The sequence below is a fragment of the Notolepis coatsorum genome, assembly GCF_963971535.1.
Source record: "Notolepis coatsorum genome assembly, chromosome: 13".
Lineage (NCBI taxonomy): Eukaryota > Metazoa > Chordata > Actinopteri > Aulopiformes > Paralepididae > Notolepis > Notolepis coatsorum.
The window spans coordinates 8,534,253-8,561,191 of record NC_140177.1 but is presented as its reverse complement, the minus strand read 5'-3'; the positions used below and the strand labels follow the sequence as shown (position 1 = coordinate 8,561,191).

Below are 26,939 nucleotides of genomic sequence, written 5' to 3'. Positions count from 1 at the left end.
AGTGGATGTGGCTTACCGTAGTGATGTGTTGGCGTCTTGTCTCTCATGCCGCTATGAATCCCTGGTGCTGTGATTACATTAAAAAAGTACAAGAAAAAGACCGTTTCTCCATTTATCTGCGTGTCACCAAGGCAACCGTCACAGTCAGCGGGGGGGGGGGGGGGGGGGGGCGTTTAGAATAGCCGACATGCGCAAGCGTTGCCTTGCAGCTGTTAGTACAGAGGGCAGGGGGGGCGGGGCGCAAAATCATCTTTTTCTTGTACTTTACTGTAACCACAGCGCCAGGAATTAATTGCGGCAAGAGACACAAGACACCGACACGTCACCACGGTTAAGTCAAATTGATTTTTATTGACAATCATTTTTGCCTGCAAGCCATTTGTTTATGCGCTGCTTTGAGCCATTTGTTTATGCGCTGCTTTGAGACCCAGTGGAGAGCTAGCTTGCGTACGTTCCATGGGTCTGGCGTGTCAAGCTACCTATCAATAGATGTTTCACATCTTAAAAGAAATTAACAAATTAAACAAACAAAACAAACCGTGAGTTCATATAAAGACAGTTAAATCTTCAAACGACCGTGCAATAAAAGATCCTCACAAACAAACAAGCCAGCGAATTGTAACCAAACAGAGAAACACATCAAATGCTTTTGATTACCTTTGATTTCCTTGGTAAACTTTACTCTTTGGGAGTCCGTTAAGGGCTTCTGTTGTTCTTCAATGCTTTTGAAATCCAACACCTCGCACATGAACTCGATGACGGGCTGGGCTTTGTAGAACGCAGTGGCCGACACTGCAACACACACAACGAACACACAGCTCTGTGATTCACAGAAACACACACACACTCCTCTCATGATCCCCGGGTTACCACTCGTTCTAACCCACTCCTCGTTGAGAATTATGAATGTAATACTTTAATACCCCGCTGATACCGTTTATAGTCCCACCACGGGGAACTTCCTTCTCACAGCACTGCTGTGCTCATCAGACAGTACACACGACGACATCATATCAAAACAGCACATACGACAGCACACAGCGAGGCCTTCTGTTACACGATGCCGTGGCTGCGGGGGTCAGGCTCCTGCACCCCAGTGTTCTGGACCTGCGCCCCGAGCAGGGCAGGAGGGCGAGGCACTGAGGCAGGAGGGCGAGGGCCTCGGCACACCAGCCGCAAGCCAAGGCAGGCGGGCGACCAGCGCTTCACTTTCGCTCCCATGTTAACGGACGGAGCTGTGCCCACCGCGTGGGTGGAAGCGATCGTTTTCGCTTCCGAGGCGTGCGCCACGCGCATTTTCACAAGAAATACACTCAATGGGTCTCATTCTCCAACGGACTTACGACAAAAAGGGCTTTCTCTTAGGGCCATTTGAGACCTTTTCGGGGCCAATTTTGGGATTCACCAACCGTCCCAATAAAACATATATAATTAATATTATATTATAATATATTGTCTATATTCATGTCTTGCCCGAAAAGGTCTCAAATGGCCCTAAGAGAAAGGCCTTTTTGTCGTAAGTCTGTTGGAGAATGAGACCCATTATCTGCATTATTACCACACATATAGATGTTGTTCAACCAGCTAATGCGTCTGTATCTCTCCCAATACAAATAAACCATACTACTAGACTTTTTCAGGAGTACAGACACACTGGTCGTCATCATTCTAAAATGAATTCTAACATTCTAATTAATTATATAATAACTGGTTATACATGCAAAATGGACAATAGAACTGGAAATCTTTCAAAAATCTTCAAACGGGGACTGACTTCGCATATAGACTATAGGACATAGCTGTTCCAATGTAAACGTGCCTTCCTCCTCCGTGCACTTTCGCCCGCTCTGAAGTCGGACTCTGTGTGCCAGGCGGCGAGTGCCCACGTGCTCGGCTGGTCTGTTTGTGCCGCGAGGCAGAGTGGCTGTGTGTGACGTCCTGTTCTACAGACGCTCTCGTTTGTTATGTTCTCTGTGAACCACGGTCCACTCACTCGGTAACCTGGTTTTGAAAAGTGCCGTACAAATGAAGGTTTATTCTCATCGTCTATTACAGTGAAACCTATATGAATTTTTTTTTTAAACGCACACCACATGCGAAGAATTAAATCCCCCGTGGAGATCCAAAGTCCAAAAGAGAAACACACAGGAGATTCATCCCTCTTTACTTTTAAAACAACATTGTTCAATATTACACTTACTGTAGACTTCACACTAGAATGTATATACATAACTACTAGGGCTGACCCCCATTAGTCGACTAATTGGTCGAAAGGAGCCGTAGTCGACTGCCAAACCTCTTAGTCGAATACAAAAATCAAATAAAAAATATATTTATAATTTTTTTTTAATTTTTTATCATTCTTTCCAAAAGAAAAGAGGCCTAGAAGCGTGGCTAACGCTAATGGCACGCATACCAGAGGCTAACTGCCTACGAAAACAGGCACAGAGGCACTGAAAGAGGATTTCACCATCTAATGAACACACTATACTAGACAAATATCAAGATGTATCCATCAGTGGACCAATTGCATGCTTTCACAGAGGACAAGACGCCTTCAGTCGACTCCTTCAGACATTAAGCACCCCCCACAGCCCAAATGGAATGATAAAACAAAACAAAAATATTATACTTTTTTCTTTTTTTTTGTCGACTAATAGTCTACTAACGGCAAATTTTGGCCAATCATAGTCGACTATCCAAATCCTTAGTCGGGGACAGCCCTACACAACATACAAAATGTAAATCCTGGACCGTACTTTATTAATATTATTATTATCTCATTCTTAGGCAATTTTCTTTTGTTATTCTTATCCGTGACTTTGTTCCGTCTACCTAAATGTTTACTGGGAGCGAGTTTGTAGTGCCAAATTTCCCTCGGGGATGATTACAGTATTTCTATTCTATTCTATTCTTCCGTTTCCGTCGCAACAACGAGACCCGTTCTCCACTACAGTCAGTGACAACAACGAGACCCGTTCTCCACTACAGTCAGTGACAACAACGAGACCCGTTCTCCACTACAGTCGGTGACAACAACGAGACCCGTTCTCCACTACAGTCAGTGACAACAACGAGACCCGTTCTCCACTACAGTCAGTGACAACGAGACCCGTTCTCCACTACAGTCAGTAACAACGAGACCCGTTCTCCACTACAGTCGGTGACAACGAGACCCGTTCTCCACTACAGTCAGTAACAACGAGACCCGTTCTCCACTACAGTCAGTAACAACGAGACCCGTTCTCCACTACAGTCAGTAACAACGAGACCCGTTCTCCACTACAGTCGGTAACAACGAGACCCGTTCTCCACTACAGTCAGTAACAACGAGACCCGTTCTCCACTACAGTCAACAACGAGACCCGTTCTCCACTACAGTCAGTAACAACGAGACCCGTTCTCCACTACAGTCAGTAACAACGAGACCCGTTCTCCACTACAGTCAGTAACAACGAGACCCGTTCTCCACTACAGTCAGTAACAACGAGACCCGTTCTCCACTACAGTCAGTAACAACAACGAGACCCGTTCTCCACTACAGTCAACAACGAGACCCGTTCTCCACTACAGTCAGTAACAACGAGACCCGTTCTCCACTACAGTCAGTAACAACGAGACCCGTTCTCCACTACAGTCAGTGACAACGAGACCCGTTCTCCACTACAGTCAGTGACAACAACGAGACCCGTTCTCCACTACAGTCAGTAACAACAACGAGACCCGTTCTCCACTACAGTCAGTGACAACAACGAGACCCGTTCTCCACTACAGTCAGTGACAACGAGACCCGTTCTCCACTACAGTCAGTGACAACGAGACCCGTTCTCCACTACAGTCGGTGACAACAACGAGACCCGTTCTCCACTACAGTCAGTAACAACGAGACCCGTTCTCCACGTTCTCCACTACAGTCAGTAACAACGAGACCCGTTCTCCACTACAGTCGGTAACAACGAGACCCGTTCTCCACTACAGTCAGTAACAACGAGACCCGTTCTCCACTACAGTCAACAACGAGACCCGTTCTCCACTACAGTCAGTAACAACGAGACCCGTTCTCCACTACAGTCAGTAACAACGAGACCCGTTCTCCACTACAGTCAGTAACAACGAGACCCGTTCTCCACTACAGTCAGTAACAACGAGACCCGTTCTCCACTACAGTCAGTAACAACGAGACCCGTTCTCCACTACAGTCAGTAACAACGAGACCCGTTCTCCACTACAGTCAGTAACAACAACGAGACCCGTTCTCCACTACAGTCAACAACGAGACCCGTTCTCCACTACAGTCAGTAACAACGAGACCCGTTCTCCACTACAGTCAGTAACAACGAGACCCGTTCTCCACTACAGTCAGTGACAACGAGACCCGTTCTCCACTACAGTCAGTGACAACAACGAGACCCGTTCTCCACTACAGTCAGTAACAACAACGAGACCCGTTCTCCACTACAGTCAGTGACAACAACGAGACCCGTTCTCCACTACAGTCAGTGACAACGAGACCCGTTCTCCACTACAGTCAGTGACAACGAGACCCGTTCTCCACTACAGTCGGTGACAACAACGAGACCCGTTCTCCACTACAGTCAGTAACAACGAGACCCGTTCTCCACTACAGTCAGTAACAACGAGACCCGTTCTCCACTACAGTCAGTGACAACAACGAGACCCGTTCTCCACTACAGTCAGTGACAACAACGAGACCCGTTCTCCACTACAGTCGGTGACAACGAGACCCGTTCTCCACTACAGTCAGTGACAACGAGACCCGTTCTCCACTACAGTCAGTAACAACGAGACCCGTTCTCCACTACAGTCAACAACGAGACCCGTTCTCCACTACAGTCAGTAACAACAACGAGACCCGTTCTCCACTACAGTCAGTGACAACAACGAGACCCGTTCTCCACTACAGTCAGTGACAACAACGAGACCCGTTCTCCACTACAGTCGGTAACAACGAGACCCGTTCTCCACTACAGTCGGTAACAACGAGACCCGTTCTCCACTACAGTCAGTGACAACAACGAGACCCGTTCTCCACTACAGTCAGTAACAACGAGACCCGTTCTCCACTACAGTCAGTGACAACAACGAGACCCGTTCTCCACTACAGTCAGTAACAACAACGAGACCCGTTCTCCACTACAGTCAGTAACAACAACGAGACCCGTTCTCCACTAGTCAGTGACAACGAGACCCGTTCTCCACTACAGTCAGTGACAACAACGAGACCCGTTCTCCACTACAGTCAGTGACAACAACGAGACCCGTTCTCCACTACAGTCAGTGACAACAACGAGACCCGTTCTCCACTACAGTCAGTGACAACAACGAGACCCGTTCTCCACTACAGTCGGTGACAACGAGACCCGTTCTCCACTACAGTCAGTAACAACGAGACCCGTTCTCCACTACAGTCAGTGACAACAACGAGACCCGTTCTCCACTACAGTCAGTAACAACGAGACCCGTTCTCCACTACAGTCAGTAACAACGAGACCCGTTCTCCACTACAGTCAGTAACAACGAGACCCGTTCTCCACTACAGTCAGTAACAACAACGAGACCCGTTCTCCACTACAGTCAACAACGAGACCCGTTCTCCACTACAGTCAGTAACAACGAGACCCGTTCTCCACTACAGTCAGTGACAACGAGACCCGTTCTCCACTACAGTCGGTGACAACAACGAGACCCGTTCTCCACTACAGTCAGTAACAACAACGAGACCCGTTCTCCACTACAGTCAGTGACAACGAGACCCGTTCTCCACTACAGTCAGTGACAACAACGAGACCCGTTCTCCACTACAGTCAGTAACAACGAGACCCGTTCTCCACTACAGTCAGTAACAACGAGACCCGTTCTCCACTACAGTCAGTGACAACAACGAGACCCGTTCTCCACTACAGTCGGTGACAACGAGACCCGTTCTCCACTACAGTCAGTAACAACGAGACCCGTTCTCCACTACAGTCAGTGACAACAACGAGACCCGTTCTCCACTACAGTCAGTAACAACGAGACCCGTTCTCCACTACAGTCAGTAACAACGAGACCCGTTCTCCACTACAGTCAGTAACAACGAGACCCGTTCTCCACTACAGTCAGTAACAACGAGACCCGTTCTCCACTACAGTCAGTAACAACAACGAGACCCGTTCTCCACTACAGTCAACAACGAGACCCGTTCTCCACTACAGTCAGTGACGACAACGAGACCCGTTCTCCACTACAGTCAGTGACAACGAGACCCGTTCTCCACTACAGTCAGTGACAACAACGAGACCCGTTCTCCACTACAGTCAGTGACAACAACGAGACCCGTTCTCCACTACAGTCAGTGACAACAACGAGACCCGTTCTCCACTACAGTCAGTGACAACAACGAGACCCGTTCTCCACTACAGTCGGTGACAACAACGAGACCCGTTCTCCACTACAGTCGGTGACAACGAGACCCGTTCTCCACTACAGTCAGTGACAACGAGACCCGTTCTCCACTACAGTCAGTAACAACGAGACCCGTTCTCCACTACAGTCAGTAACAACGAGACCCGTTCTCCACTACAGTCAGTAACAACAAGACCCGTTCTCCACTACAGTCAGTGACGAGACCCGTTCTCCACTACAGTCAGTGACAACGAGACCCGTTCTCCACTACAGTCAGTGACAACGAGACCCGTTCTCCACTACAGTCAGTGACAACGAGACCCGTTCTCCACTACAGTCGGTGACAACAACGAGACCCGTTCTCCACTACAGTCAGTGACAACGAGACCCGTTCTCCACTACAGTCAGTAACAACGAGACCCGTTCTCCACTACAGTCAGTGACAACAACGAGACCCGTTCTCCACTACAGTCGGTGACAACAACGAGACCCGTTCTCCACTACAGTCGGTGACAACGAGACCCGTTCTCCACTACAGTCAGTGACAACGAGACCCGTTCTCCACTACAGTCAGTAACAACGAGACCCGTTCTCCACTACAGTCAGTAACAACGAGACCCGTTCTCCACTACAGTCAGTAACAACAAGACCCGTTCTCCACTACAGTCAGTGACGAGACCCGTTCTCCACTACAGTCAGTGACAACGAGACCCGTTCTCCACTACAGTCAGTGACAACGAGACCCGTTCTCCACTACAGTCAGTGACAACGAGACCCGTTCTCCACTACAGTCGGTGACAACAACGAGACCCGTTCTCCACTACAGTCAGTGACAACGAGACCCGTTCTCCACTACAGTCAGTAACAACGAGACCCGTTCTCCACTACAGTCAGTGACAACAACGAGACCCGTTCTCCACTACAGTCGGTGACAACAACGAGACCCGTTCTCCACTACAGTCGGTGACAACGAGACCCGTTCTCCACTACAGTCAGTAACAACGAGACCCGTTCTCCACTACAGTCGGTGACAACAACGAGACCCGTTCTCCACTACAGTCAGTGACAACGAGACCCGTTCTCCACTACAGTCGGTGACAACGAGACCCGTTCTCCACTACAGTCGGTGACAACAACGAGACCCGTTCTCCACTACAGTCAGTAACAACGAGACCCGTTCTCCACTACAGTCAGTGACAACGAGACCCGTTCTCCACTACAGTCAGTGACAACGAGACCCGTTCTCCACTACAGTCAGTGACAACGAGACCCGTTCTCCACTACAGTCAGTAACAACGAGACCCGTTCTCCACTACAGTCGGTAACAACAACGAGACCCGTTCTCCACTACAGTCAGTAACAACAACGAGACCCGTTCTCCACTACAGTCAGTAACAACAACGAGACCCGTTCTCCACTACAGTCAGTGACAACAATGAGACCCGTTCTCCACTACAGTCAGTAACAACGAGACCCGTTCTCCACTACAGTCAGTGACAACGAGACCCGTTCTCCACTACAGTCGGTGACAACAACGAGACCCGTTCTCCACTACAGTCAGTGACAACGAGACCCGTTCTCCACTACAGTCGGTAACAACGAGACCCGTTCTCCACTACAGTCAGTGACAACGAGACCCGTTCTCCACTACAGTCAGTAACAACAACGAGACCCGTTCTCCACTACAGTCAGTAACAACAACGAGACCCGTTCTCCACTACAGTCAGTAACAACGAGACCCGTTCTCCACTACAGTCAGTAACAACAACGAGACCCGTTCTCCACTACAGTCAGTGACAACAACGAGACCCGTTCTCCACTACAGTCAGTAACAACGAGACCCGTTCTCCACTAGTCAGTAACAACGAGACCCGTTCTCCACTACAGTCGGTGACAACAACGAGACCCGTTCTCCACTACAGTCAGTAACAACGAGACCCGTTCTCCACTACAGTCAGTGACAACGAGACCCGTTCTCCACTACAGTCAGTGACAACGAGACCCGTTCTCCACTACAGTCAGTGACAACGAGACCCGTTCTCCACTACAGTCAGTGACAACGAGACCCGTTCTCCACTACAGTCGGTGACAACAACGAGACCCGTTCTCCACTACAGTCAGTGACAACGAGACCCGTTCTCCACTACAGTCAGTAACAACGAGACCCGTTCTCCACTACAGTCAGTGACAACAACGAGACCCGTTCTCCACTACAGTCAGTGACAACAACGAGACCCGTTCTCCACTACAGTCGGTGACAACGAGACCCGTTCTCCACTACAGTCAGTAACAACGAGACCCGTTCTCCACTACAGTCGCTGACAACAACGAGACCCGTTCTCCACTACAGTCAGTGACAACGAGACCCGTTCTCCACTACAGTCAGTGACAACGAGACCCGTTCTCCACTACAGTCGGTGACAACAACGAGACCCGTTCTCCACTACAGTCAGTAACAACGAGACCCGTTCTCCACTACAGTCAGTGACAACAACGAGACCCGTTCTCCACTACAGTCAGTGACAACGAGACCCGTTCTCCACTACAGTCAGTGACAACAACGAGACCCGTTCTCCACTACAGTCAGTGACAACGAGACCCGTTCTCCACTACAGTCAGTAACAACGAGACCCGTTCTCCACTACAGTCGGTAACAACAACGAGACCCGTTCTCCACTACAGTCAGTAACAACAACGAGACCCGTTCTCCACTACAGTCAGTAACAACAACGAGACCTGTTCTCCACTACAGTCAGTGACAACAATGAGACCCGTTCTCCACTACAGTCAGTAACAACAAGACCCGTTCTCCACTACAGTCAGTGACAACGAGACCCGTTCTCCACTACAGTCGGTGACAACAACGAGACCCGTTCTCCACTACAGTCGGTGACAACAACGAGACCCGTTCTCCACTACAGTCAGTGACAACGAGACCCGTTCTCCACTACAGTCGGTAACAACGAGACCCGTTCTCCACTACAGTCAGTGACAACGAGACCCGTTCTCCACTACAGTCAGTAACAACAACGAGACCCGTTCTCCACTACAGTCAGTAACAACAACGAGACCCGTTCTCCACTACAGTCAGTAACAACGAGACCCGTTCTCCACTACAGTCAGTAACAACAACGAGACCCGTTCTCCACTACAGTCAGTGACAACGAGACCCGTTCTCCACTACAGTCAGTAACAACGAGACCCGTTCTCCACTACAGTCAGTAACAACGAGACCCGTTCTCCACTACAGTCGGTGACAACAACGAGACCCGTTCTCCACTACAGTCAGTAACGAGACCCGTTCTCCACTACAGTCAGTGACAACAACGAGACCCGTTCTCCACTACAGTCAGTAACAACGAGACCCGTTCTCCACTACAGTCAGTGACAACAACGAGACCCGTTCTCCACTACAGTCGGTGACAACAACGAGACCCGTTCTCCACTACAGTCAGTAACAACGAGACCCGTTCTCCACTACAGTCGGTGACAACAACGAGACCCGTTCTCCACTACAGTCAGTAACAACGAGACCCGTTCTCCACTACAGTCGGTGACAACAACGAGACCCGTTCTCCACTACAGTCGGTGACAACAACGAGACCCGTTCTCCACTACAGTCAGTAACAACGAGACCCGTTCTCCACTACAGTCGGTGACAACAACGAGACCCGTTCTCCACTACAGTCAGTAACAACGAGACCCGTTCTCCACTACAGTCGGTGACAACAACGAGACCCGTTCTCCACTACAGTCGGTGACAAAAACCTACCGTCGATATTGAGCATCATCTTCCAGAGGGACGGTCTGACGGACTGGTGGAAGCCGAACCAGACCTCCCTGCCCCCGCCCAGGGGGTTGGAGCAGCCCTCCGACGGGGTGAAGAAGGAGCGGCCGACCGGGGTGTACCTGTGACACGGAGAGAGAGAGGGGGGGGGGGACACACAGCAGAACAGGTGGTCACGGGGAGCAGACGAGGAGGTCGAACAAGAGGGGCAGAAAGAACGATATAACCAGCGGTGTTTGATGCGTGTGCAACCAGTTTATATCTCTTCACTGTTAAGATTGGAATATTGGAACCTATTCAACTCGTTCGAGTGGCCGGATGGTTCTTAGGGTCCCTCGAGTTTGTTCTGATCGAGGGAAGTCAGCCTTTTTCATTTGATGCCTCTATAACTCATGGAATGTCCTTCAACTCTCTCTGAAAGTGGAGGTTCTCCCTTCCCTTGGTATGTTTAAACATATGATTTCAGACCATTGTGTGACTACCTGTAACTGTTTTAGCTGATCTTTTAAAATTATTTTTTAAAGTTTTTTATCTTTACTCTGGTGTTCTGTGAATATCGCTTGTATTACATACCGTTTACATTTTGTACAATCGTCGTTTCTGTAAATGAGGGAACCCTCAGAAGCTTACGATTTTAAATAAAGGTTGAAATGAAATATCAGGAGCGTCGTCAACTAAAGGTTGTGATCCCACTGGGGCCGCTGGGCGCCTGTTTGAACGGCCGCACAAACTACACGCCTCAGGGTTCTGAAGCGGCGCTGTTCAGACCGCTCTCTGTTTGAAACTTTAGCCGCGGAGCGCGCCGACTTCAATGTCCCCTTCTTGTTGTCGACGGACCAATCAAATCAACCGAGGGGAGGGATTACGAATCGATTCGAAATCGACAGCAAAACAGGAGGAGAAGCTCATTTTGGTCAGTTTCCGACAAACCTGGTTTGTACGAGCAGCGGGTCTTAACCACGAGTGAGATATGAACAGCAGCGCCGGGGCCCCTGGGGGGCCACGAGCAGTGATGTGTGTAACTTATGTAACGCTAGCTGAGGTAACAGATAGGGGTGTAACGATGCATCGATTAATCGAAATGCAGCGATTCTAATGTGACGATTCAACTGCATCGATTTGAAAATGTTAGAATCGATTATAATCTAAATTAATCGAAAGAAATAAAAAAACGTTTTTTTATGTTTTCTTTGTGTGTGTATTGTTTTTATTGACCTATAGTCCATTCATGCTGAGTGAATCAGTCCCCCCCCCCCAGCCACATTCGTGTATTCAACATTTTTGGGGGAAGACATTTTTTCCGAAAATGAATCGAATCGTGGTCAAATGAAGAGATTTCATGATGCATTGAATCGCTGCCTGAATAATCGTAAACTAAATTAATCGTTGTGAGGTCGCATCGTTACACCCCTGGTAGCAAACGGTAATCACCAGCTGCGCCCGGTGCACGTTCTATTCTCCGTGTCTGTGCGCAAGAAAAAGGCCCTGGAGCTCTGCTGACCCTAGGTCTGTGTGTTACCTGACTGGTGGACTCTGAGGGAGCAGCCCTGGAGCTCTGCTGACCCTAGGTCTGTGTGTTACCTGACTGGTGGACTCTGAGGGAGCAGCCCTGGAGCTCTGCTGACCCTAGGTCTGTGTGTTACCTGACTGGTGGACTCTGAGGGAGCAGCCCTGGAGCTCTGCTGATCCTAGGTCTGTGTGTTACCTGACTGATAGACTCTGAGGGAGCAGCCCTGGAGCTCTGCTGATCCTAGGTCTGTGTGTTACCTGACTGATAGACTCTGAGGGAGCAGCCCTGGAGCTCTGCTGATCCTAGGTCTGTGTGTTACCTGACTGATAGACTCTGAGGGAGCAGCCCTGGAGCTCTGCTGATCCTAGGTCTGTGTGTTACCTGACTGGTGGACTCTGAGGGAGCAGCCCTGGAGCTCTGCTGACTCTAGGTCTGTGTGTTACCTGACTGGTGGACTCTGAGGGAGCAGCCCTGGAGCTCTGCTGACTCTAGGTCTGTGTGTTACCTGACTGGTGGACTCTGAGGGAGCAGCCCTGGAGCTCTGCTGATCCTTGGTCTGTGTGTTACCTGACTGGTGGACCCTGAGGGAGCAGCCTGGAGCTCGTCTGACCCTAGGTCTGTGTGTTACCTGACTGGTGGACCCTGAGGGAGCAGCCCTGGAGCTCTGCTGATCCTTGGTCTGTGTGTTACCTGACTGGTGGACCCTGAGGGAGCAGCCTGGAGCTCGTCTGACCCTAGGTCTGTGTGTTACCTGACTGGTGGACCCTGAGGGAGCAGCCCTGGAGCTCTGCTGATCCTTGGTCTGTGTGTTACCTGACTGGTGGACCCTGAGGGAGCAGCCTGGAGCTCGTCTGACCCTAGGTCTGTGTGTTACCTGACTGGTGGACCCTGAGGAAGCAGCCCTGGAGCTCGTCTGATCCTTGTACACCAGGGTTCCTACTAGTGAGGCACCGATGGGGGGAAATTGTGGCCGATACCGATAACCGATATTAATATTGCTGTTCTGGCCGATACCGATATTTACCGATGTCGATATCTCTGTATAGAAAACACCTTTTTATGATAATCAAATAATGAGCTATTTTCCAAAAGGCATTTTATTTTTTTCCCTTTTGTAACTTATTTTCAGAAATGACTGATATTTTGAAACTATTTAAGGCCAAAACAAATATATATATATATATATATATATATATAAAATATAAAAAAATATATATACGTTTTTTTTTAATATCAGCCCTATCTTGATATCGGACCGATACCGATGTGTAAAAAAACTATATTATATCTGCGGCCGATATATCGTGCATCACTAGTTCCTAGTGACACATCTATCTCAAGCCTGCCCTCTTTTCTTGATCCTCCAATCACAACTGTTGCTTCCAACTGACAAACTAGGGAAGCAACAGTTGCGATTGGAGGATCAAGAAAAGGGTTTGAGACAGGACCAGGACCAGGACATTTCCCCAACTATTCCATCGCAAATAGCACAATTTCCATGACTTACATTTATTAGTGTTCATTTTCAATTCATATGTTTTATTGTTGGAATAGTTGATTTTGACATCCCAGGCTTTATTCTGGGACATGATAGTAAAGTAACCAGGGAATGCGTTGCCAGACCGGTCAAACTGGCCCTCGGTGCCCGACTTTAGTACTTGGGGGAGATTCTACCAATACAACACCGACTGGTTTCGGTATCTGCTCCCTGTCCCCACGTACGAGTATCGGACACAACGCGGCTCAAGCACCGTTACTCGAGAGAAACCGTCACCCGTATAATAAACCAGCGTTCAGGGGAGCGAGGCTGACCTCATAGAGGGCAAATGTCTCATGACCACGTCGAGGGCCTGGATGGTCTCGAAGGGGATGTTGGGCAGCCGCCCCGCCAGCGCCTCGTGGAGCGCCTGCAGGCTGACGATCGACACCCACTTGATGGCCACCTTGAAGCTGCGGTCCTTGCCTTCGCCGGGGATGGTGACCTCGAGCTCCACCTGTGTGTGAGGGGGGGGGGGGGGGGGGGGGGGGTGAGTCATCAGGATAACCCGTTCACTACCAAAGTAGCTCATCCTTTCACAACCACACTACAGAAGGTTAACCCTTTCACTACCACAGTACAGGCGGTTAACCCTTTCACCCTTTGTTTTGTTTTTCCTTTGTCTATCCGTTGATTTTATTTTATTTTTCAGTTTATTTTATACTTTTCTTTGTACTTAGCTTAGCTATGTGAAGCACTTTGGTTGACAAGCGTCATGTTTAAACGTGCTATATAAATACATTTGATTGATTGATTGACTACCACAGTACAGGCGGTTAACCTTCTGTAGTGTGGTAGTGAAAGGGTTAACCTTCTGTAGTGTGGTAGTGAAAGGTTAACCTTCTGTAGTGTGGTAGAGAAAGGGTTAACCGCCTGTAGTGTGGTAGAGAAAGGGTTAACCTTCTGTAGTGTGGTAGTGAAAGGTTAACCGCCTGTAGTGTGGTAGTGAAAGGGTTAACAGTCTGTAGTGTGGTAGTGAAAGGGTTAACCTTCTGTAGTGTGGTAGTGAAAGGTTAACCTTCTGTAGTGTGGTAGTGAAAGGTTAACCTTCTGTAGTGTGGTAGTGAAAGGTTAACCTTCTGTAGTGTGGTAGTGAAAGGTTAACCTTCTGTAGTGTGGTAGTGAAAGGTTAACCTTCTGTAGTGTGGTAGTGAAAGGTTAACCTTCTGTAGTGTGGTAGTGAAAGGTTAACCTCCTGTAGTGTGGTAGAGAAAGGGTTAACCGCCTGTAGTGTGGTAGATAAAGGGTTAACCTTCTGTAGTGTAGTGTGGTAGTGAAAGGTTAACCTTCTGTAGTGTGGTAGTGAAAGGTTAACCTTCTGTAGTGTGGTAGTGAAAGGTTAACCTTCTGTAGTGTGGTAGTGAAAGGTTAACCTTCTGTAGTGTGGTAGTGAAAGGTTAACGTTCTGTAGTGTGGTAGATAAAGGGTTAACCTTCTGTAGTGTGGTAGTGAAAGGTTAACCTTCTGTAGTGTGGTAGTGAAAGGTTAACCTTCTGTAGTGTGGCAGTGAAAGGTTAACCTTCTGTAGTGTGGTAGTGAAAGGTTAACGTTCTGTAGTGTGGTAGTGAAAGGTTAACCTTCTGTAGTGTGGTAGTGAAAGGTTAACCTTCTGTAGTGTGGCAGTGAAAGGTTAACCTTCTGTAGTGTGGTAGTGAAAGGTTAACCTTCTGTAGTGTGGTAGAGAAAGGGTTAAACAACATGGGCGAGGGCACCCAAGTGGCGACCCATGTAACACGCTGCGTCGCGAAGCGGCCGACCCGGGTTTGATTCCCGGACCCGGCGCCCTTTGCCGAATGTCTTCCCCCCGCTCTGTCTCCCGTTCTTCCTCTGTCTCTACCGGACTGCCCGGTTGTACAAACAAATAAAAATCTACCAAAAACATAATTTAAGAAAACAACATGGGCGAAAGCAAAAAGAAGTGGAAACTCCTTGAAATTAAGGGAACGTGTTTCCCCGCTCACTTTTCTTGATCCTCCGATCGCAAACCCTCAGCCAAACCAAGTTTGTTTCCATCCTTTGCCCCAAGGGAAGAGACAGTTGTGATTGGAGGATTTACATTTAGTCATTTAGCCGACGCTTGTACCCAAAGCGACTCACAAGTTCTGTACAACAGGGTCAGCGGGAGGGAAGGGGTACAACTCTGGCAACAAGTAACATTAATGTTCGTCAAACAGTGTTGAACTTGAGTGCTACAGTGTTGAGTGCATAGTAGTATAGATAGACACATTAGCATAGTAGGTAGTAATATAGGTAAGGAAGATTACTTAGCAAGGTGCATGATAGTAAAAGACAGTACCAGAGGATCAAGAAAAGAGGGCGGGGCTTGAGATGGGTCAATTGCTTTGTGTTCCCAGCCAAAGAGGACATACCTTGTCTCGACCTATGGGCAAGGGCATGGCTGTGTAGAGATTCTTCCTCCCGTCGTACACTGGCTTTCGATCCCCAAAGATCTGCGTTTTAAAGTGCTGGACCATGTGCTCCACAATTTCACTGACAAAAACAAGAATGAAAACAGATTAATCGCCATTCTGCAGAGGACATTGTTGATTTTATTTCTCATTTGATGGTGTAAAGAGGGCATGAAATGTAAAGAGTGTGTACCGGTTGACTCTCCGGGGGCACTTCTCTGGCTTGATGTCGATGTCGTAATGATAGACCTCTAGTTTGGGGATCTCCATCTCGAAGAAGTTGGCCTGCAGCTTGATGGTCCTGCCCATGGTACCAAAGTCTGGCCGCGACGGGGGCTTGAACACATACTCTGGCACTGGGGGAGATGGCGGGTCTGAGGGGGGTCAGAGGGGAGGAGAAGCAGCAACAAGTCATGAGGTTATTAACGATGGCTTTCATTCATCAGAGCGTCAAGTTTCCTAGGGTTATTCCTTCAGATTCCAGATCATCTCAAATCCATTGGGGGGCCAACGAACGAGGAGGGAACTTTCCTTCACAAAACAAAAGAAGAGTAGAATCAGTCAGTCCCTTTTCGAGATTAACATTTTGGGAACTGAATATTCTATAATGATGATGTCACAACGGCTACTGGCTAGGGATGCTCCCCCCCCCCCCCCCCACCCCTGATAACAGTATTTTAATATATGACGTATCTGGCGATACAGAGTCCTGATCTGATATGTGTATTGTCCTGACCTAGATGATATAGCAGCACAGTGCACACTTCAAGTATATTTAAAGTTAGTAAACCAATCCAATGTAGGTCAAATATGCTTGGAAATTCAATAGCTCTGCTTAAAGAAGAAATACCCTCCATCACAGCTTTCCCCTAATGGTTTTCATTTTATGTTTTAACAAAAAAGGATCCATTCCAAATTTGATCAGGCTTAATATAGTCAATACCGATCAATTAGAATATGCTCTGTGGTGCGATTCGCTGCGATTCCGATCTGTCCTACCGGGACATCCCGACTACTGGCCACTCACTGAAAGCCATTTAGTGACATGAGAAACCATTTACGAGACGCTCACGGCCCGAGAAGGTCAAAAGAGGTCTCATCCTCAACGTGCTCAGACCGAGTGGAACACAAGGCTAGACTTTTTGCCGTTGCTTGGCCACAAGTGAACAAACAAAGTCCCGACTCCGTCACATGCGAGCAGCAGCGAGACCTTAGCGGAGTCGGGGTTGAACCTTCAGCGCCCACTCCCTTTGGTATGTTATCTTTATGCTGCAGCTCTGCCAAAAATCCTACCCAAAGGGACTAACTAACACCCATAAAGACCAACATCCAGTGGAAATGTAACCACCAAAACATACATGGACGGATACAAGATACAAGAGTTTTATTTGTCACAGCATACAGGTATACAGTGAAATGCAGGGGGTCTCGCCCGCAACAATGTGCATAATACAATAGTAATAATAATAATAAGAGTCCAACCAATAGAGCGACATAGTGTACCTTGTGTATACTGTTTACTTTTACTCATACTAGTATATATATATATATATATATATATATATATATTCAGATAAAAATTCTTTATTGCCTATAATTATTGTAACATAAAATATAACCGATGGGGCATACAAACCCTCATCTGAATTAGCTAATTTCTTTTTGTTTATTTTTATATTCAGATATAATATGTATTGCCTATTTTTATGTCTTTCTACCATGACCCTGCCCATACCTGCCCCTCTCCCATGCTGCCCAAATTTCCCCAAGGGGATCAATAAAGGAATATCTTATTCAATGTGTCAATCGGGTGATAATTGAATTTGCAGCAGTATTTCATTCAGAATCCCAGTTCTAGGTGTATTATACCTTGAACTTTACCATGATACGATACAATCTTGATTCTCTGTAATCACACATTTTGTTACGATACAATAGAATTTGATTAGATTCGTTGACGGTTGAAAATCGTATATTTACATCCAGTTAACATGATCATAAACACGTATAAGATGTGTTAACATGTCATGAATCAAGTATATGTACTGCACTGACTGAATGGAATCGTTCCCTTTTGAAGCAATGTATCAACCTTGTCCTATTTCTTCAACAATCCCCTCATTTCCACCAGAGGGACGTAGTGTATTTAAGACTAGTGCACACAGTCAGTGATGTTTGAAGGGCGCGGGAGAGGAGAGGAGAGAACGCTGTATTTTCAGTTACTACAGCACCAAGGTAAACCAACAGTGGGCCTTCAAGCCCATATGTATAGTCCTGAACACAGTCTTCACTTACAGTGTGCGGGACTATTCTCTTTTGACGCCACGACTGTATTCATGTATATATGTATTTTTTTTTTTTACTTACCAGAGCCAACTGACCCAGAGGAATGGGGGCCTTCACTAGGCATCTCGGCAGCTAAAGAAGACAAAAATTACATGATGTTGTGCACATTCTCACAAATAACCTAGTCCTGATAGTCATCGAGATAGTTGGTCATGGATGGTATGAAGAAAAAAAACCACCACACAACACAACGCACAGGAGTTCTATTTGACACTTGTCAATTATGACTAATTCAAGGGAGGGCTGGCTTCCAGGATGCGTGGTGATAATTCACAGATTTGTAGGGCGAGTAGGAGTCTACCCCCTCTTCATGAATGTATTGTTTGGTCTTAAATCAACCAAGATTTTGTGAGTCTTTATGCTTTTTCCATGATGCTTATGACTTAAGCCTATTTTCCTGAAAAACACATCTCTGGTAAGTTACTCAATTTAAAAGGAGGTACTTCTGCATGATTGTAATTCGGAAAGACAATTTTACAGACGTGTCAATTAAATCAAGGTATCAGACTATTATTTGACTTAATTTCTTTAGTTGAGGACAGTTCTACAGATTGCATTATGATATTCAGAGATGTGTGCTGTGCAGTAATAATAAATAGCCACGACAAAGCAGAGAAGCGTGGCTCAGCTCTCCATGTAGTACACTTGTTTCGTATATATAAAAGAAAACTTTGTCGCCTAATTTCCCTAAGTGTCCCCCTCCCTTATCTACCACAGAACATGACCGATCACCAGTAGGGCGATTTTTCAAAACTCTTATCAATATTGCACACACACAAGCATCACAGCAACCTGGCAATCGAACTCAAAACCACCCATTCTCCAGGAATTGGTCTATTACTATTAATCTAGCCATCATGATGAATAGTATTGAGGGGGTTAACAGAAAATATATTTAGGGCAAGTGCATCATCCTTCCCATTTCAACATGAAAGAAGAGAACAGAGCAAATAAATGTATTAAGTATGTGTTAATTATTAAAGGTGTTTAGAGAGGCAGTATCCATAATGCACCAATGTTAGTGGTGGGCAGAAGTTTGTGAATGAATGAATAAATGAAAACTTTATGAAAACAGATTGCAGAATGGGTACAAACAGTACGGCTCAATACACACAATTGTTAAAGGGATGCAGACCAGAGAAAGACTTTCGTCTGTACCGTGTCATTCTAAAATAAGAAGCTGTTAGTTTAACGTTAAAGTGATATCAGGGTAGCTAATGTTTCTACATCAGTTGAGAGAGACTAATTTCAAAAGACGTCCATCATTATTACAGTTCATGATTGATTGAAAACTTTATTAACAGATTGCAGAATGGGTACAGTACAGTACGGCTCAATACACACAATTGTTAAGGGGATGCAGACCAGAGAAAGACTTTCGTCTTGTTTACATCAGGGTCCCCCATTTTCAATTCATCAGGATTATTAGTTATTATTATTATTATTAGTTCGAATGTCTTCTAACCACGCCTACTCGTATATAATGGGACCATTGTCACAATATGATCCACAGGATGCTAAAGTTAAACGTTAAACATTAGATGTTGTTACACTAAGAGCAGCTAAAGCTGGCCAACTATAAAGTGAGCTACTAGCTAACACAAGCTAACGGTGGCGGAGAAAGGTGATCAGTTTTGACCCAATACAGCTTTCTAACTCGGTACGTGTCGCTTCTTTACACAGCAGTGTGCATTTATAGATATAAAACTATTAGTTTGATTGGTCCGGAATGTGACAATAAGCGGTGAGCTAACAGCAGCTAACAACAACAAGGTCGGGGCTGGTGGCGAGGCTGAGCAGCTAGCCGCTTGTTGTTGTTGGACGCTGCGAGCTAAGCTAAGCTAACGCAGTTTAAACTGGGACGACATGTTCTCCGGCGAGGCTATGTCGAGTGTTGGATGCAGAACAACTCAAATGAATAACAAAACAATCAACAGAGTCGCCGGGTGAACAGAAGCGTTGAACTAGCGGCGCCATGTCGGGTTTATTACGAGCCGAGCTATAGAGGAGCTAACAGCGAGCTAGCAGTGAGCTAACAGCGAGCTAACACGTTAGCTTCCACAACTTACCTCCGGGAGGAGAGGAGTACATTTTGTCGATTTTTGTCGATGTGTGTGCCGTGGACTTTATTCGAGGCTAAGTGTCTCGAAAACACAACATGCGTATTTGGAAAATACCTCTCTGTATAAAACTACGGGGTTTATTATTTATTAAAAAAAAAAAAAAAAAAAAAAAAAATGCTTTTTTTTGTTTAATATCCAAACGAGCTTCTCTCATCCTCAGCTCGGCCCCGTCCCCCCAACATGAACACAGAGGCGCGCGCTGAGGCAGGAGAGGGAGGACGTAATGACGTCACACAGAGGCGCGCGCTGAGGGAGGACGTGATGACGCGATGACGCCACACAGAGGCGCGCGCTGAGGCTACGCGAGAGGGAGGCGTTATTTTTTTTCCGTAGCCACAGTTTGCGGAGACGCTATCTGATTGGCCACTGACGTTTCTGGTCATGTGACATGTGCGCCCAATCGTGTGACGCCTGTTTCTATCACTGGTTAAGCTTAGGCACTCTTTCGAAGTTGGTTAAGGTTAGAGTTTGGGCTTGTTCGAGATGGATTTCGGTTTGCCTCGACTAGTAGACGAGAGTAGCCGAGTGAAGCCGGGGAAGGAGTTAAAAAGGCGGACACTGCCGATTTCACGAGAGCCTCTCGCCTAGTCTCGCATGGCAGATATACGCTTTCACGTCACCACACACACATTACACACCTGTCCAGCTCATTATAATGCGATGGCCATGTGCAAAATTAGATCAGATTCAAATGTACAGCACACCATATACTGCTATAGTGGAATATACTCATATACCATAATGTATGTACCATCTTGTTGCTCGCTCCTGGCCGCACGCACACACAACACACTGCTGAATAATTCTGTTTTGCATCAATATATATATTTATACTATGTATATTGAGGCAAAACAGAATTATATATACAGTATTGAGGCAAAACAGACGACGCATGTGTGTATGTGTGTGTGTGTGTCTGACAGCTTGAAGTTTATCATGATGATATGATGATAACGCATAACATAATAAAGTTTTCAACCAATCAATCAATCAAACGTCTCATAACTCCCTGGCTGTCACGTGGTTGGTGACTGACAACTTTTCTGAGCCAATTCTCGAAGTCAACTTCCTGTCTGTTATTGCTACGCAACTGCAGCGTGGGGGGAAACTGCCCCGCCTGGTACATTGTGTACACTATTTAGTGGAGCAACGGATAGTTAAAGCAGCAAATTAAAGACAATCAAGCAGACTTTTCTTCAGTCCTTCACAATGCCAAAGAGCTGCTGTGTTACGCGTTATACTAATGACAAAAACAGAAATCCAAATCGGAAGTTTTATACCATCACAGAGGGAAAAGTGGCTGGTGGCTAACGTTCGGCTAACTCGCTCTGATGTTGTGGTCGTGGTAATCAGGGGGAGCTTCTGTGACTCATATCTCGCCTTAGAATCACCAGAAAGGCTTTCGAAATAGTGAAATGCCATGTTGGCCTCAATATTTTCAAAACAAATCGTATGAAAATGTTATGAAATGAACAAGAATGTGATAAAACATGTAATAAAAACGGAGCTCAATGCATGGATTTGATGGTAGAAATCCGTATGGTCCCCCTATACCAAGATGGCGGCGGTCTCGTGACATCAGAGTGTCTTCGAGAATAGGTGCTTTGCGCGACCGTAGCAAGTCGCTTCCCAGCCGGGAGCAGCCGAGTGAGAGGTACTGTGGAGCCTCGCTCTGAAGGCTGTGCGTGGCTCGCTCCCGCGAGAGTTCCGCGCCTCGCCTCGTCAGATTTTCAGAGCAAGTCGGACAACATTCTAACCGTCATGCAACGCGCTTGGCGAGGCCGTAGTAAAACCTGCGCAGATCTGCGTCCGCCTATCCCATCTCGAACACGCCTTTTGTCTTAGATCTGTCCCCCAGATCTGTCCCCCACCCACCCCTCCTACCCAACCCCCACCCCCCCCCCACTCCTACCCAACCCCCCCCCCCCCACCCACCCAACCACCTCCAATGTACAGTCCCCACCCACCCCTCCTACCCAACCCCCCCCCCCCCCCCCCCCCACCTCCAATGTACAGTCCACCCCCACCTACCCAATCCAATGTACAGTTTCTACGCCTAATGTATATACTCTTTTCTTTCTGGACTCTTTTTGTATCACAAACAGTACTGTAATTGCAAATCTGGTATGTCATAAATGTATAGATGTAGCAGTACTGTCTATCTGTATGTCATGTATGTCATATATGTTACGATGAATTGAAAATGGGGGACCCTGATGTAAACAAGACGAAAGTCTTTCTCTGGTCTGCATCCCCTTAACAATTGTATGTATTGAGCTGTACTGTACTGTACCCATTCTGCAATCTGTTAATAAAGTTTTCATTCATTCATTCATTCAGAGCAGGGCGATAGAACACCAGCCCTGATTCCAAACTCTAACTCTAAGCTTAACCAGTGATCGTAGGCGTTAGGTAGTTTGCATGCTGTCCGAGGCGGAAATGGGCAAAGACACAGCTCGTCACGCGATTGGGCGCACATGTCACATGACAAGAAACGTCAGTGGCCAATCAGATAGCGTCTTCGCAAACTGCGGCTACAAAAAAAAATGCGAGAGTCAAGTCAAGTAATTTATTTATAGAGCACATTTAAAAGCTCGAGAGCCAACCAAAGTGTCATACATTACTCTCTGTCAGGATCTATGGGTAACAGTACTGTATATTTGCATATCGTATATGTCATGTATGTCCCATAAATGTCATGATGTCATGTATGTTGTGTATGTCATAAATGTCACTATGAATTGAAAATGGGGCCCCCTGATGTAAACAAGACAAACGTCTTTCTCTGGTCTGCATCCATTGAGCCGTACTGTATTGTACCCATTCTGTAATCTGTTAAATGAAGTTTTCATTAATTCATTCTGCCAGAGTCTTCAGGGTTAGGGTTAGGTAGGGTTATGGTTAGGGTTAAGTAGGGTTAGGGTTATGGTTAGGGTTAAAAATAAACAGCACAAACTGACTACTTTCGGGTTTTACAGGAAACAACACAGAGTACAAGCCCCGAAGCCCCGCCCAGACGTTGGGCTTGCGGCTCTGCAGATATACCCTACTCGCTGAGGGGCGTTATTTCTAAACCTAGCCGCATTTCTGGCAAGACGCTCTCTGATTGGCCGACGCCTGTTTCTACACTGGTTAAGCTTAGGCACTCTTTCGAAGTTGGTTAAGGTTAGAGTTTGTCTTAGAGCAGGGCGATAGAACGCCAGGTAGTTTGCAGGCTGTTTGACGTGGAAATGGGCAAAGACACAGCTCGTCACGCGATTGGGCAAATGCGTCAGTGGCCAATCAGAGAGCGTCAGTCAGTGCCAATCAGAGAGCGTCTGCCAGAAATGCGGCTAGGTTTAGAAATAACGCCGCTGAGGGAGGCTACAAGAGGACTGGTGGTGACGTCATACGCACGCGCCGCTGAGCTCCCTACTATACTTTCCGTAGCCGCATTTCTGGCAGACGTTTCTGGTCATGTGACATGTTTGCCCAATCCGTGACGAGCTGTGTCTTTGCCCATTTCCACGTCAAACAGCCTGCAAACTACCTGGCGTTCTATCGCCCTGCTCTAAGACAAACTCTAACCTTAACCAACTTCGAAAGAGTGCCTAAACTTAACCAGTGTAGAAACTGGCGTCGGCCAATCAGAGAGCGTCTGCCAGAAATGCGGCTACCTTTGGTAGAAATGCACTCGCGCGCCCGAAACAGCCTCGTCCGCGTGATTACGAAACCTAGCCGCATTTCTGGCAAGACGCTCTCTTATTGGCCGACGCCTGTTTCTACACCGGTTAAGCTTAGGCACTCTTTCGAAGTTGGTTAAGGTTAGATTGTCTTAGAGCATGGCGATAGAACGCCAGGTAGTTTGCAGGCTGTTTGACGTGGAAATGGGCAAAGACACAGCTCGTCACGGATTGGGCAAACGCGTATGCCAATCAGAGAGCGTCAGTCAGTGCCAATCAGAGAGCGTCTCCGAGAAATGCGGCTAGGTTTCGTAATCACGCCTCGTCCCAAACTTGAAAGCAAAACGGGAATAAAAAAATAAAAAGAACTCCATGCATTAATTAAACTGTCGCGATATCTAATCGTTATGGCGACGACATCAATGTAGTTCACAAAGGAACGAGGTCCATAAACTTGTCAACACACTCGAAAACGGGAAGAAAAAACGGGGAGTATTTCCGGGTTAACGTGTTAGATTCTCCCAGAGCCCTTTCTCTGGATTCTCCTACCAAAAGAAACCCACCACAAATCTGAATTGTGAATTGTATATAATGATGATGGTGGTTGTTATTATTATCATTCATATATTTCTTTCAATTATGAAAGAACTAGTAGAATCATTCACCTTTTACAATTATTATTATTATTATTATTATTATTATTATTATTATTATTATTATTATTTTATTATTATTATTATTATTATTATTATTATTATTATTATTATTATTATTATTATTATTATTATTATTATTATTATTATTATTATTAATGAATGATGAAGCTATTTTATATTGGCTATTAGACCATCTGATTTATTTGAATAAATGGTTTGTTGCACATAGATTGACCTACTTCCAAAAAGTTATACCTCCCACACTATCTCTCCCCTAGTACCTGGTGTCCACCAAAAACAGCCACACTGAACAGCTCGAATTCTGACTGTTCACACCAACATGATAGATACTTAGGCCCTATCCCGGTCAATACAGTGGTTTCCCATTTGAGATTGTGCATCGTTTTCACGTCATTATATTTTTTGTGTACAATATTTGGTGTCAAATCTTGAGCAATTCAGAATGGCATCTGATTGATTGATTGATTGATTGATTGATTGATTGAAAACCTTATTAACAGATTGCAGAATGGGTACAATACAGTACGGCTCAATACAAACAATTGTTAAGAGGCTGCAGATTTTCAAGGTCCCCCATTTTCAATTCATCAAGACATTTATGACATACATGACATACAGATATACAGTACTGCTTCATCAAGAACATTTATGACATACAAGACATATACACAATATACAGTACTGTTTATGAGAAAGAGATCTTAAAAGAAAAAATATATATACATTCGAAGGGGAAGAAACTGTACATTGGAGGGGGTTGGGTGGGTGGGTGGAGGTTTGGACATTTACCGGGGCCAGTTTCTAATTGCAGCCACCCGTAGGTGCTCTTTGAGAGCGGTTTTGAAGGAGGGTAGTGATTCACATTATTTTACGGCTGTGGGTATAGGGTGTTCCACATTGTTGTGGCATAATTGCGAAACGTGTTTAGTCCCTTGTTTGAGCCGAATCTGGGTTTAACACGATTTGTGGAGCTCCCTCTGGTGTTGTGGTCGTGGAATTCATTGACCTTTGGGAAGTATTTTGACATGTACATGGGTACCTTGGTCGTGTAGTGTATCTTGTAGACCACGCCTGTTGCATGTTGCTCTACTCTGTCGTCTACTCTAAGCCATCCTAGGTTGTCAAAGTGGGCAGGGGTGAGGTGGGTTCTAGGAGTCAGGTCAAGCAGTAGTCTGACCAGTTTGTTTTGAGATGTTTGTAATCTTGTTTTTAGGGCCTTTGAGGTGCTTTGGTACCATGAGGTGCAAGCATAGTCGTAGTACCCCTGAATGAGTGCTCCTGCTAGAATCTTCAAGGTATTCTTGTTTACCAGAGAGGAGATCCGGTACAAGAATCTTGTTCGTTGGTTGACTTTTTTATTACATTGGATGCCATTTAGTCACATTTTGATGGGGGCTTATTACCCCTGCTGTTGACCAACCATACCAGACTACTGGAATGGTTGATGCTATTTTGTGGGGCCTAGTTATTAGGGGGCCTAATTATAATTTTTATAGGGATACTGAAACAGTTTATTAGCCAAACCCACCAACTCGTTATCCCCGGGCCGGGGTGATTCCATTTGTTCATTTATCATCAAAACGACACCATATAGAATACCTTACATTGCCTAACCCATACATTAAGTAGAGATAAGAAATGTAAGGTGTATAGCCCTCCCTCCTTTTATTTGTAATTATTATTTTTATTTGATCGGTATTACTATTTTTTACTATGCCGCTTGGCCTTAGAATGTAACTACCAAGTTCCGCCACTGGGTGGCGCTATTTCACCACGGTATGAGACCTTTGGCCTGATAAGATGACGTGCTGCACTCATCTTTGTGTGGCAGGCAGCGGTTTTAGCATCATTTTAAATGACACGGAGGCCGCTACAAAATAATAGATTTGAAAAGTAGGGCCTTAGGGGGGGAGCGGAAGTCATACTCAAGATGTTTGTGGATTGTCTTGCCCCAGGCTATGGCCAATCCAATTGATTTGCAGGTGTGCAAACATAATAAAACAATAGTCTCTGGGGGCCAGTATACGAGCTTTTGTGTTTTTATTCAATTTAATTTAATTTGTGTTATTTTCTTGTGCTATAGCCTGCAGACATTTGGTTCTCTGAAATATGACAAATTGCCCACATTTCAACTCCATAATTGGTGTTACTTTGTCAATAGGGTATAATGTATATATATATTATATGTTATTTACGCAATAGCTTTAATGACCATTTATTTGTCTTTTCATTCATACAAAAAAAAAATCTATAAGTGCCATTCCCGAATTTACGACTTCTATGTTGCAGCATGCTCCAACAATGTCCTTCTCGATTGTAATTTCCAAAAAAAAAAAAAAATTTAAAGCGTCTCTTAGTCTTGACTATATAGCGGTTTAAATGTCCGCCTTTGATAGACAGTACAAACACAACAATGTAGGCCTATATATAATATACTCCCCAGCCCGTGTCGTCCCTCTCCCCCTGTAGGAGGAGAACTGGCC

The 26,939-nt window shown here is 46.1% G+C and overlaps 1 protein-coding gene across 1 annotated transcript in view; it reads right to left on the bottom strand.

The window, feature by feature from the left end:
* The window catches only part of ago2 (argonaute RISC catalytic component 2), a 51,021-nt gene extending 30,872 nt beyond the window's left edge, over positions 1 to 20,149 (bottom strand). Inside the window, exons 1-7 of the mRNA XM_084326934.1 lie at positions 20,063 to 20,149; positions 18,015 to 18,065; positions 15,841 to 16,021; positions 15,609 to 15,729; positions 13,515 to 13,696; positions 10,178 to 10,314; positions 658 to 792 (exon numbers count right to left, since the gene is read on the bottom strand). Coding sequence (XP_084183060.1) covers positions 658 to 792; positions 10,178 to 10,314; positions 13,515 to 13,696; positions 15,609 to 15,729; positions 15,841 to 16,021; positions 18,015 to 18,065; positions 20,063 to 20,084 — 829 coding nt within the window. The 5' untranslated portion in view covers positions 20,085 to 20,149. The remainder of the gene's footprint in view (positions 1 to 657; positions 793 to 10,177; positions 10,315 to 13,514; positions 13,697 to 15,608; positions 15,730 to 15,840; positions 16,022 to 18,014; positions 18,066 to 20,062) is intronic.
* Between the last annotated feature and the right edge of the window lie 6,790 nt (positions 20,150 to 26,939).